General features: G+C 38.7%; 1 protein-coding gene across 1 annotated transcript; it reads right to left on the bottom strand.

Moving 5' to 3' along the window:
- Positions 1-1,827: 1,827 nt before the first annotated feature.
- Positions 1,828-13,326, bottom strand: nrd1b (nardilysin b (N-arginine dibasic convertase)). Its single transcript, XM_030791253.1, has 30 exons — positions 13,139-13,326; positions 12,554-12,815; positions 12,232-12,313; positions 11,884-12,037; positions 11,613-11,686; positions 11,430-11,525; positions 11,090-11,212; positions 10,767-10,824; positions 9,907-9,980; positions 9,482-9,551; positions 9,200-9,277; positions 8,961-9,081; positions 8,477-8,535; positions 8,305-8,359; positions 8,079-8,183; positions 7,727-7,850; positions 5,996-6,082; positions 5,715-5,834; positions 5,566-5,617; positions 5,077-5,227; positions 4,852-4,979; positions 4,584-4,746; positions 4,411-4,442; positions 4,061-4,199; positions 3,633-3,680; positions 3,301-3,353; positions 3,130-3,213; positions 2,392-2,599; positions 2,183-2,272; positions 1,828-2,055 (listed from the first exon to the last, which is right to left on the bottom strand). The coding sequence occupies exons 1-30, from the start codon at positions 13,324-13,326 to the stop codon at positions 1,828-1,830; spliced, it is 3,306 nt and encodes a 1,101-aa protein (XP_030647113.1).
- Positions 13,327-13,774: the final 448 nt, after the last annotated feature.

A 13,774-nucleotide genomic window follows, 5' to 3' on the forward strand; every position in this document is an offset into this window, starting at 1 on the left:
CTGTTGTGACCATTTCCCCAAATATACCCTAAGTTATCGAGGAATTCACATATTGTATATACATTGTAAAAATTATTTGTTGCGTGTCTCAACATTTAAAAGATGACGCAGGCTATACTTTAACCTGATACTGCCACTTGAACAACAAAAAAAAGTTGACACTTTCTGGTTCTAGTTTGTCGTATGCCGGACCAAGTTTGTCTACTGCAAGAGCCTTGGGCATAAATTAGACATGCACATTTAAGTCCATATTGCCAGTGTCACAGCGTTTTTGAGAGTTTGGGTAAAACGACCAAATAAACATGATTAAAATGCCATGAATGGCATTTAGACACCACATACAGGTTGTGTTAGCGACCTACTTAATGCTAAAGTTGTGCTTCAAACAGACAATGTGAATAACAGAATGTTTTATTTAATCGGTGGCGAGTTATGGAAACACATGTATATGTCAACATGTTAACAGTTATGGCAGTAGGTGAATTACAATAACCATAAATGCAATATTACAGACCAATATAAATGTAGTTCACTAGCCTGTAACCCAAAGTCACGTAAGATCAAGTCCCCAAATTGACTGTCCTTTCAGCGTCGGAGCGTTTGGATGCACAGATTCCAATCACATTTAAATTAGTCAAAATATTAATCCACATAAATAAGACTTTAAAAATTACACCTGAGTCGTGCCGCATTTTCCGCGTCCTTCGTCGTAAAACAAACTTTGTCCAGCCACTTTCCACTTCACATCAAAACTTGGTTACCATGGACGCGCCACCGCGTTTCCGTGCAGAAAAATTAGGGAAGGTGCTGCGTGAAAGACCCGCAGTGCCTGAACTGTACGCAAATTAAATTGCGTAAACGTAAACAGAAAAGGCCTACTTTTCATTTACACGTGCAATATGATCTACAAAGACATCAGTCCCTTTTAAAGAATTACAGACTAATGCATCTTTTACGTTTAACAAACATAACATTATGTGTGGTCTTGAACGCTGATATACTGTATCTTTGCACGCAGTGCAACGTGTGTTCTTGGAAAACCTAAATCAATAATTCAGTAGGTCGGCTGTTGCCTAGAGTACTAGACACGCTATCCATTGTTTGAGTATAGGAGGGCTATCACAGACCGAAACGCCGTAGGGTATACTCGGTCACTAAAGTTTCACAAAGGAAAAAAAACTCTAGATGTGAGAAGACCACAACTAGGTTACACATGCTGAGCTGTATCTCCGCTCATTATGTGTGCAGAATGTGAGATGACAATAAAGTTTTGGGTTTTTTTTCCAAATAGTAGTTTAAATAGCAAGAAAATAAATAAAGGAAAAATTTACTGGACACATAATGTTGAAACTGAAGACAACAAAATGAAAACAAAAGTGAAAGGTGAGGTCTGATCTTTTAATAAATATATACATTCAGTTACAACTTATAGACATTAATTAAAAACATGCTAGATGCTAAATGAACCCAAAGTAGAGGTAAGGCTTGTGTACTACTGACCAACAAACTGGAATAGGAGGAAGAAGCCTAGTGCTAGATCACAGACTGATCTAGAGTGGTTATTATTTTTTATTTTAGTTCCCTCTATTCTCTCCACAACAGAATTCAAGTTACAATACTTTCTCAAATATAAACTGACTACATTGCACTGACCATACCTTTTTTTCCCCTAACGTGAGCAATTTTCAGCCTTCTAAGACAACAAATCTTTTTTTCCACACTTCCTTCAGATGACTACAGCACTGGGAAGATATGTTCCTGAGTATGTTATTACAATACTGTGTAGGAAAAAGACTTTATTATTATTATTATTATTATTTTTTTTTTTTAGTGTAGGATTTTGTGGTAAGGGTAGAGTTTCAGGGATGAGGTGAAGGCTCTAATGTCTGTGATCATGGTGGCATCTTCCAGGAGACATGAGGCGGGCAGGAACGTGAGTTTGGAGACCTCTCCATAAGAGGAAGACTTCTCTGGACCTCCGTTCTCTTGCGCATTCTTAGGACCGGACTGGTCATCTTCCCGACTTCCCGCCTCTTGCTCGCCAAAGCCAACCACCTTTCAGAGTCGGTAAGAGAGAGAAAAAACAGAAGGGTGACTCAGACCTGTACAATCCATTGTGCAAACACTGCAGTAGATATTTTGAAAAAAAAAAAAAAAAAAAAAGACAATGCATTTGACCTACATGCACACTGAGCTTCCTGCTGTTTGATTTGCGGTGTTCCATAAACCAAGACACCAGTTCTGGTTTGGTGAACTGTTTAAGTGCTTCAATCTGTTGACGAAGTCAACAGCGTAAGTAACTAAAGCAGCATTACAAAGAGTGAACATTATAAACCAGGTTTGAGGTCAAAAGTGAACACGGGAATATTTGATTCGGTTTTCTGCTCTCACCTCTTTGCTGAGCCGATCAAAGACATACTGTTGAGTCACTACCTCGAACCAGTTCCTCTCCACCTCCTCGCCTAAATGTGTGTCCTCACACTCCTTTAGCTTGATCAGAGCCGTGACCTGGGTGTTGAAAGCCTCGTCGGACAGATTTTTCAGCTTCTCTCCAAAGCTCACCAAGAACTCCTCAATCTTTGCCTCCACAAAGTCAGTGCTGTACAAGCAAAGAACCAGTCAGATGCATGTTTCAACAAAACGAAAACTCCAAATCTACCTACTTACAAGGAATTTCTCTATCCAGTTCTTAAGAACCCCAGTCTCTCAGTGTGTTTCTTCTACTTCATAAGCAAAATATGTGATTAGAGCTAATCAGCGGCTTGGGCTTGTAATCTGAGTTGATAACTTATGTATTATGAAAATAACTGTATAAAGGACATGAACAACTTGTGCATTTCACATCATAGAGTCTAACACAATGTAGTTTGGAAAAGGAGTTAGAACTGGTGTCTTTCTTACACATCTGCTATCTGACCTGACCTCAACAAGCTGTTGGAAGCATTCTCTTGTGAAGAACATCTGTCAAAATATTGCACTCTGTCACTGAGCTTGTCTGGTACCAACATGATCTTTAAAGTAATCCATTCACTGGTACTAATCCAGTCACTATAACTTAATTTCTAGGAAAGGCTAAACTAGTAAACCCAGTGAAGTCTCCTGTGTGAGGGAGAGGCTAAAAAAGCTTACTTGAATTTTGTTGCCTGAGTCTCCACTGTAACAGAGAAGCCCAGAACTCCAGAGGTGTTTCTACAGGTAGGGTACACTTGATACCTGTAAGGTGTAAAAAGCTCAACTGTCATAGTTTTTCATAATCCTAATGACTTCTAATTTATAATGTGTGTATAAATCATAACTCACCCCAGAGTTTCCTTCGTTCTGAGGAAATCAAAGCATGGTTCCTCCATATGCATCTAAAAAAACAGTTTAAAAGAAATAATACATATACATATATATATATATATATATTCCAGGATTTTTGATGGTGATGTAACCCAAATTGGCTGAATTTTGATGTGACCTGCTTAGGACGCTCTGATTACTCTTCATTAAGTAGATCTTAAACATGCTCTCGACCTGAATGGATTCAGACTTAAGATAAAAATCACTATAGCAATGCCCTGAGGGAAGAGAGGGTAATTGGAATGATTACACAGTTACATTTCAGCATTTTAATGGATAATCAAACCTACCACTAGCAGCTCCATTAATGAGTGTTCTCTCAGATTTTTCAGCCCAGACTAAAGAGAAGGAAGAATATATTGTCATGAGGGAAACACCATGTAAAATATAATACTGATAAAGAGATATCTAAAAATCATTAATATGGTACTTTTTGTTACTTCTGCCTCATTTACCATTTTACATGAGTCAATTTTGTAACTTCTGCATCTCAAAGCTAAACGTCAATCAAAATGTTTGCCTGCTGATATACAATGAATCGCTTGACTCCCCACTATCATTGTCTAGAGTTCATGTAGCCTACTTTTGATGACCTCTTTCCCTCATATCCTACTGACTGAGGTAACAAATCAATATATATCTAAATTTACGCATTTAAATGGAACTAATTTGAAACAGGGACCTTTTTTTCCCCAGCATGAATCGAGGTTTCAGTTACCTGATAGTACACTGTGACTTCAGAGTTGGCATCATCTTTGTTGAGCGACTGGACTTTACACAGGTGGTGTTTCTGGGGAAGCTCCACCACACGAAACAGAACAGGAGCCTCAGCGGTGAGAGGTCTGAACTGAAGTTTACTGAAACAAATAAGATTCATTACGTTTCGTAAGATTACAATGCATATTCAAAATGCTTACAAATTACACAGAATCTGCCAATCTTATTGCTCTTTGTAACTGACTAGCATCTGTACACATTTGGAATTAGCAGCAACAAACTCTAGAATTATTATATCCCTATTAATAAGTAAAGTAAATTCAGTATAGGAGTGGCAGGCAGAAAACTTACTCAATGAAATACTGCAGGAAGTCCTTCGCCTCCTATGAGTAAAATGAGGATGATACAGAAATTATGGCAACTGTCATTAAAAATCTCTTTTAAAAATACTACTGATCACAAAGGACAGACACACAAAAAAATATTTAATATTCCACAGAGCAATAACTGTCATTAAGACTCACAGCACTGGTGAAGTTTCCCTGGATAAGACCTTCCGCGTATAGCTCTGCCTTGAAGCTGTTGACGAAGGTCATGAGGTCATCTACAGAGAGACCCTTCATAATGGCCTGATATTTCTGTATCACAGACCAGCGGCAGTGCTCTAGGATCAGGAGGCGCACGTCCCTGTAACACAGGAAGTCAATTAAACAATTCAGCTTCACTAAGATTACACATCCATACTAAAAACACAAAAACAACATCATTCTATGGTGATCAAAGCAGACTCACTTTCCCAGTCTCTCTGGTTTGATGAGTATATTGAAATAAGTTTTCTTCAGCTGCTCAGCAAACATGGTAAACACATCCGGGGCAGCGGTGAAATCTGCTAGGTAGTCCACTATGAGGTTCCAGAGCAACTGGGCAGATAGGAAAACAGGAATTTTAACTTGGTTTTATAGCAGAGGGCATCTTTCTAGATGGTTGCAGAATGGGGACTGTTCCTGTGGTACCTACAGGTAGTTTGTGGTTGAAGCCCTTGAGTCGTATGGCCATTCCATGTTCTCCCGCCACCAGTTTGTACTCTAGCTGGGCCACATCTGCATCGTAGGCCGGTTCTGCCAGATTGTGAGCCAGGATGTTCACAAAGATGTCAAATAGAACCAGGCTGAGGGAAGGGAAGGGGCGACAACACAGCACCATATAAGGAGTTAGAACTAAACCATTTCTAAATTAAAATTAAAGCACCAAGAGCCGTAAAAAATAACTAAAAACACTTAGGCTTTGATTCAACAAGCCAAGCCTATCCACGGAAATATAACTTTCCAGTTACTTTTTCTACAGATACAGTGCTGGGAAGAAGTCATACAATTTCTTTGCCAGAGAGACCAGTTTTGGATTTTAAAGCAAATAAAAAATCTGGGAAAATACTTGGGTTTGTACATTTTCCTTTACATCTGGTTGTTTTAGTTCAGACTTGAGTTTATTTTGTTAACTTTTACTCACTTTTCAGGTGATTTTTGAATGAGCGGAGAGAGCAGGTTGAAGCGGACATAAGCTGGAGGGAGAAATTGGTTGAGAAAATTGAACAAGTCCCTCTAAAACACGATACACGTATTGATATATCTGTATCTGCTACACACACACACACACACCTTTTGGTATCTTAAACTTATTGTCCTTTTTGAACCAGAGACGACCTCTTTCATCGTCCACTATTTTCACAGGGAATTCTGTGTCTGTGCAATCCGATGTTTTCAAAGTAAAATCAGTGGCTGCAAAAAAAGGAAAGAAAATGTAATATTATATAAATATTGATTTCAGTCATGTTAGATACAGTGCATGGAGAATAATGCTACTTTTTTTGTTCCATGGGGACAGTTGTACTGTCAGTGGAAATAGTACTTGTGAAATTGGAACAGGGAACATAACTGACCTATGAACTTATTCTCCGCTGGAAGATGAAGGTTAGGGTTCAGTTTGAAATCTCCAGCCCAGGGGTCACTCCATTCCTTAGGGATATCTGCAATGTGAACCACAACTTACAGTGACACTAAGGCTGACTGAGGAGCAGGTCTATCGGGTCATGTATAATAGTACATGTATATGTACTATTCAGACGAGATTAGAGCAGATACCAAAATAGGTAACAGAAAATAAGCATATTCTGTCTATATTATCTTATTATCTTAGTTCAATACTGTGTGAAACTCAGGGGTGGACAGTAACGAAGTACATTTACTTGAGTACTGTACTTAAGTACGTTTTTCGAGTATCTGTACTTTACTTGAGTGTTATTGTTTTTGGAAACTTATGACTTTTACTCCACTACATTTGAAATACAAATATTGTACTTTTCACTCTACTACATTTCTATGAAGGTTCTCGTTACTCGTTACTTTAACGCATAGCTTTGAAGTCAGCGGACGAATTTTCTTTTCTAAAATGCGATAGGCCATATTGTGTTCATCACAGGGGAAAAACCAGTCAAGTGCATTTTTTTAACAACTGAACTTGGCGGTTTTACTGATGGCTACTACAATGGAAGATAAAGATGATAAAGATAAAGGTTCCTCACCAGAGCAGCCATGGCCATATCTTAAGTCCATGTCTGAGATTTTTTAAATCAACTGGTTTCCAAGCTAATTGCTTCCCGTATGCGTTTGCGCGCTGTGTTCGCCTAACACTTACAATCATTTGCCACAGTAGATATGAGATGTGACTTGAAAATTGCGATTTATATGTTTGTGAATGTGTGACGAATCTGGTGACAGAGGCTGATCACAACTTCTACTGTTAACACAGTGTGTGAACACGTACGGAAACCAGTTGGCTTGAAAACCATTTGGGGCATAACACCGGGTCCAGTGTGAATCCACTGCTGACGCATACTAATAGTTAGATAGCGAAAATGCCAAGTTAACGTTACTGACAAAAATCCTTTCAGAAATATATGTTTTAATCTTGTCAGGTAAACACAGTAATATTTGTAAGGTCAGCGGATTCACGTAGGACCCGGTCCCAATAAGACGAGGGGGGCGGGAATCAAGCGGTGACGATGGTCATCCACATTCACATTTCAGACAATGCTATGTAGTAGAAGTAAAATTAACCTAGCCTACAACATTATGACGTGTTTATCATTTTAAGGCCAATCTGAGTTAACCTAGTGCCTGTTTAACTGAAGCTATACACTGTCTTTTATAGAGGAAGCATTTGGTTCAACTGTGTTTCTATAGGCTTTGTAGCATATTCTACAAGATTTTTATTCTACAGGTTCTACAAGCAAGTCAGTGCATTCAGTAGGTTGTTTCAGAGTCATTAGACTCTGTAAATGCATTATTGCAACAATACAACAATGCGATGACATTAAAAAGAAAATGTACTTTTGAATACTTAAGTATTTTTAAAAGCAAGTACTCCAGTACTTTAACTCAAGTAAAATTTGAACTGAACAACTTTTACTTGTATTGGAGTAATATTTGACCGGGAGTATCTATACTTTTACTCAAGTAATGGAGTTGTCTACTTTGTCCAGCTCTGGTGAAACTACACCATGGCGATTTTTACAACGTCCATTCCTGGGAGCCAAAGAATTGCCTAAATTTGTCATAAATAGGAATTTATAGCAAGACCAAGGTTGTGAGAGTTGGAAATTTCCACCCACCCTCTACACTGTACTGGGTTCCAAACCATTTCTCCTTCAGGTCACAGCAGCCTTCGTGCTCAGGGGACAGTAGTAACAGGTTGGCTTTCTCAGGAGTCAGGAGAGACAGAGCTGAGGAGATCACCTTTAAACAAAAACAGACATAAGAAGTTAAAAGAAATGATTCACATTGCCCATATCGTCCACATAATTCAGTGGAAGGTAGATCTCAATGGGAAAATCAGGAGCACATTAGAAAAAAAGAGGGATAGATTAAAATGTTTTCAGTTCTCATTCAGCTTGTTACGTTTAGATTACACAGCAAATTTTATTATATCTACTCAAAGCAAAACCACAGTGTTAGAAGCGATACCTCTTCATTGTATTCGAACATGAGCTGGTCTCCAGTCAGGAAGTCTTCTTTAGGGAAGAGCTGCATGTTCTCACAAATGTTCTCCACAAACTCTATTGGGTCTGTCTGTCATAAGATCACAAAATTTCAACACAGATAACAGATAACAGTAATTCACGATGAGGATGCAGGAATGATAAATAGTTATATTTTAATGTAACAGCTGCTGTAGCACTAGTAGATTTACCTGCTCTTGATAATGAAACTCGTTGGCTTCAATTTTTTGAATTTCTTCATAAATCCTGAGTGTTAGGGAGGTAAAATATTAATGAGATTCAGTGAATAGTGTTAACACTAACAGTCTACATAAAGCAAACTCACCAAAGTGAACCAAATTACTCTGTAAGGCTCAGGCTCACCTCTGCTGAGGTCCAAGAGTCTGAAGCATTTTCAGGTACTGGAAGACCAAATGAACCACCTGGGAAGAGAGAAAACATCAGAACCATCCACACTATCTGGCAATCCTCTAGTCTATGCCAGTGATACTAAACCATCTTTCTGAGGATCTACCCACTTGCAGGATCTTGTTCTAGCACTTAGACAAAGGACCCTGATTGCCTGACAAACAGGTAAATTAAACTAAACTGGGTGAAATCCAATTCTGCAGCAGCAGTTTGATCCCTAAAAGGACACAGAACTACTCCTGCTTTATACAGTCTAAACTGTTAAAATCGTATCCACTTCATGTTATTAATATCATATGTTTTTTCTTCTTCAGCTCAACGGGAGGAAAGTGAGAGGAATAAAATGATAATTCAACAATCACTAAAATGATAACGAGTGAACATTTGTTGAGCGCATTAAAAGGAGGAATACACGGTGGGGAACGGTACCCTCCCTGACCTGGTAGAAGTTCTGGAAGCCCTCGTCTGTTAAGGTGATGGAGATACTGAAGATGGAATAGGTAGTGTTCTGATCAAAACCTGTCTCACTGTTCCCTCCAAACAGAGCCAGAGCCCAGCACCTAAACATAAGGGTCAAGCATTAAAGTCCCACACCGACAAAGCTCAACTGGAGTCTCTCACTTTGACTCTCTTGAAATGGAAAATACTGGAACAGGCAAATGAGAGAATGTCACTCACTTCTTTCTGAGCATGGAGAGTATACTGCCAGCACCTTCATGAGTTATGAGCCAGGATATGTAGTGCAGAGGTTTTACCCTGAACAGCATACAGAGACACACGCACAGAGAACACAGTCAACATTCTAAGTAAAAGTTTTAGAAATGCAAACAGCTTTGTGAAACTAAGTGAAAATTGACCTCTATATACTATAATGAACTGTACTTTACAGTCAACAGAACAGTAGTGTTAAGCCATATAATAGCAGAGAGACAACCTGCACGTTTCCATGGTAACACTGACCTGTAATACTTGCCCTGAGGAGGTAATGCCCAGGTGATTGTAAGTGCATGAATTTTTCTCACAGGAATCACTGCAGAAGAGAGAGAGAGAGAGAGAGAGAGAGAGAGAGAGAGAGACAGAGACAGAGACAGAGACAGAGAAAGAGAAAGAGAAAGAGAAAGAGAAAGAGAAAGAGAAAGAGAAAGAAAGTAAGTAACACTGTTGATGAGATTCTGAGGAAAATATTCTGTTCTCAGAAGAGAAATATCAACAGGGTATTACATCTAAAATTTCAGCAGCTCAAACCTTTATAATGGCAAACGTACGTTTAAACAAATGTTGAAACCCACATAGACTGATGCGGAATTTCTACCAAAGACATGTTAAATGCTCGGAAACACAACACTTTTTGTAATTTCAGGTACATCTCCGATAGCTAGCAGTACCTCTGTAAAGTTTGTTGAAGGCAGGAGTTTCAAAGGGGTCCTGAAGATGGGAGAAGTCAGGCTGTGGCAGACCACTGGGAGATACAAAGCACAGGTATACAAAATTAGATCTGGATCAACCTATATCAATAAATACTATCATTAAACACAGTTAAGGCTGCTGTGTTTAAACAACATAATCGATTAATCGACACAGTAGTTTAACAGACACAGATAAATTACAACAGGCATTTTCTTAATCCACTAATCTTTTTTTTGTTTGTTTGTGTGTGTATTTATTTGGAGTTTCATTTTATTTTTTTTTGTACATGTGCATGAAAGAATTTTTCAACCCAGTACCGATGTATGTCTAACACACCAGCCAATTTCACAACAAAGTAACATCACTATTTCTTGACTTCCTGTTGGGCATTTTGGACTTTGATTTATATTCATGTGGACACAATAAAATTCCTCCATTGGCAACACGGGCTTCTGACGCTATGTGGTTAAGAATAAAAGCCCTCAATATTTTTTGGACTCTCTGGTGGGTGTTTCTGTACTTTAATGCACTTTATATACATACATATACACATTTTACCATATTACTGTTTAGGTGCCTTAATTATTAACGTGTTCTGCACTGGCTTAATTATTATAGTGTCTTGTTTTCAAGATCCTTCTAATTGAGTGGAGTTATATTTTAACAGGAAAAGATAAAATGTAACAAGAACTTGCATATGTCTGATAGCATTATGTGAGTGACATGAGTTGTTCAGATCAATCAATAAAATAATCAATAGATGATTCAGTAGAAAAGTGATCATTAGTACAATCCCTAAGCACATCAGGTTAGTTTCAGGTATACTGTGTTCTCTCACTTGTTAGGGACATTGCTGAAGATCTCCCTCACCCATTTCTCGAGAGTGTCCAGAGTTTCTGCCGGAGAGAGGGTGTCAAAGTCAGTCAACGGTCTTTCTCACTACATACAAAGCTTATACACCATATGCAGAAAACTATTAAATACCACAAAACACAGAGCTGTCATAATCCAAATGTATTTTACAGCTGGCACACAAATAACACTTCAATAAGTAATTTATATGAAAATGAACAAACTGAAGACACATTAAGGAACACTGTTAAGAACAACGATCAGCACAAAAGAAAGTGAAATGGTCAATTTTGGTAGCGTTTGTGATACCTTTGGACTGCACGGTGAGGGTCATGTAATGGGCAGAGTAGTTCCTCCTCCAGAACTCTCGCAGTCGCTCATACGTGTTAATGTTCTTTTCTCTGGGCTCGTGTTTCAGAGTCTGAGCATTTCCTTAAGTTAGAAAAAAAACAAAAAAAAATCTACTTTTTCTCACACACGCAAGCAGCTCTTCCAGACAAGAGAATCTCTTTCTGTCTTCTGACCGAAGTAAATACTTAGTTATTTCTCAGTGAATTGGAAACATACCAGTAAAGTGTGTCTAGTGTGTAAAGTGACAACTGTTTTAGCAGAGATGCAATAAACAGAGAATTAAATGATGATATCTCACCCCAACAGAACTTGCTCATTGGGTGTTTGGCTTTGGCCAGGCTTCCAAACAGCATCTCTTTACGATGAGAATCTGACGGTCTCGCCAGCTGGTATTCTGAAAAACAAAACTCATTTATTTTCAGACTAAGATCCTACAGAAACAGTATTCAAGAACTCTTGATAAACCGTGACTAATACCCACCGCTGTCGACTGCCTCGACCTCCCTATCAATAGCGTCTTCAATCATTAGGGGACAGATAAAGAACTGCGCCCACCTGGGGAAAAATATACTGGCCTTCATGAAAAAGTCATTTCATTTGAAGTTATGCAATGTAAATCTAAATAACAATATTAACATCTCAAATGTAGTGTGTAAAGCTTTGCTGGGATCAATGTCAGTGGAAAAAGAGCATGCAGGGTAAAAAAAAAAAAATATTTGCTGTATCGGGACTCCTGATCTTAAGCGTCTCACCTGTCCAGGGCATCCCGAAAATACTTCCTCTGGACGTCAAACTGGAAAATGGTCCTTTCACAGTCTGTAGAGGCATTGTCACTGCCCCCATGTTTCTTCAGAAATGCATCAAGACCATTCTCAGCAGGATACTTTTCACTCCCCATAAACACCACTGAGAACACGAGACGGAGAAGGAGGGATGGAGAGACAGGGAAAGAGGGGGGGGGGGGGGGGAGAAAGAAAGAGAGAGAGAGAATATATCTGTAAAGTGATATCAGTTATATGCTGAGGAATTAAACAGGAATGTAGTCGAAAACATACACGGTCTAGAGAAATATTCTCCTTGTAGTTGGAGATGGAACTCACTGTGCTCTAAGAAATGGGCTAGACCAGGCAGATCCTCTGGGTCGCTAAAGCTTCCCACACTGATGCAGAGAGCAGCAGCAGACTAAAACAGATTATTTACATGGTCATACATCCTATACATCAGTAAGACTCTACTCACACTATATTCACTCACATAACAGATTACTGAAAGTCAACTTCAGAATGATAATCCCCATACCTAGTCAAAATATCACAGTGAACCCTGTGTCCAATGAAACCAATCCAAATCAAGTTACTGGTGAATATACGCAGTAGATTTGTGGGATCATCAGTTTTGGCATATATTGTTAACCAAACTAACTTGTTTCTCTGATGAGCCTTTCTTCCTCTCATCACCATGTACGTCTGGTTCACTCTCTTGCCCATGGACACTTTCATCATCTTGAGAGCATTCTTCCTCAGAATCTCCCCCACCACCGCCATCATCATTATCATCATCATCATCGCCATTATCATCTTCTTCTTCATCGTTTTTGTCTGGCTCTTCTGAATCACTCTTAACGTCTCCTTTGCTGAGGTCTGATATAAGAAGGGCTCTCAGTCCATTATTTAACTCAATGTACCTGGAGAAAAAAACGGCCCAGCTCAGAATATTTGGATGAAACATGCAGCAATGAAGATATTACATAAGTGGACCACAATTGGAAAATTATCGCTCCTTTGGGCAAGCCTTAACTATCTGAGAACTGCCATAGTAAAAAAAAATTAAAATTAAAAATTTTTATATATATATATATATAATATCATAAAATCATATGTGTGTGTGTGTATATATGTATATGTGTGTGTATACATATATATATATATATATATATATATATATATATATATGTGTGTGTGTGTGTGTGTGTGTGTGTGTATATATATATACATATATATGTCTTACCGGTACTTCTTCGGGTCACTTGGGGATTTGACAATTTCCAGGTCGCCTTGGTCCTCCTCACAAACCCCTATATGGTCCCCCGAAGCCATGGGTTCCCTTGATTCTGTTTGAGGAGGTGGCTCGCCGCTATCGGGAGCGGACACTTGATTAGTGCCGCTTGAAGTTTTGGATTTATTCGTTTGAGGCATTTTTAAACTTTTGGCACTGAAATTATGGAGGTCTGAGCTTGTTACTGACTAGATAAATATCTGTGGTCTGTTAAAAAGAAATCAGATTCACCGTGAATAAAAAGCTATGTTTAAATGTGCAAAAAAGAACTTAAAACACCCTAGATGCCTTGATGTTTTAGCTCTGCAGCGGACAGTTAAAATTAAAATGAAATTAAAATGCAGTGCACTGCAATATCAACATGTAGGCAGCAAGACCGAATAAAATACCCAACAACTTATACGAGATTGCATCGCCGAGTGGACAAATTAGTCTGTCACCGCTGTCAAAAAATTGTTTAATAGCTATCTCTCAATAGGGCTTTGCCTAATCCTTGCGTTGAGATGTCCAGAGGTAAACCATTGCAAAGAGCTAAAGTACGGAAAACAAAAACATGCACATGCACCCGCGTGCTTTTCTTTTGATTCG

Source organism: Chanos chanos, chromosome 14, assembly GCF_902362185.1.
Source record: "Chanos chanos chromosome 14, fChaCha1.1, whole genome shotgun sequence".
Lineage (NCBI taxonomy): Eukaryota > Metazoa > Chordata > Actinopteri > Gonorynchiformes > Chanidae > Chanos > Chanos chanos.

Bases quoted from the DNA above. Each gene is read 5' to 3' on its own strand.
- nrd1b (XM_030791253.1), bottom strand. From the start codon at position 13,326: ATGCCTCAAACGAATAAATCCAAAACTTCAAGCGGCACTAATCAAGTG. The intron at 9,981-10,766 runs GTGAGAGAACAC...TGTATCTCCCAG, and splicing joins TTCAGCAATGTCCCTAACAA to TGGTCTGCCACAGCCTGACT. The intron at 9,278-9,481 runs GTCAGTGTTACC...TATGCTGTTCAG, and splicing joins CCTCAGGGCAAGTATTACAG to GGTAAAACCTCTGCACTACA.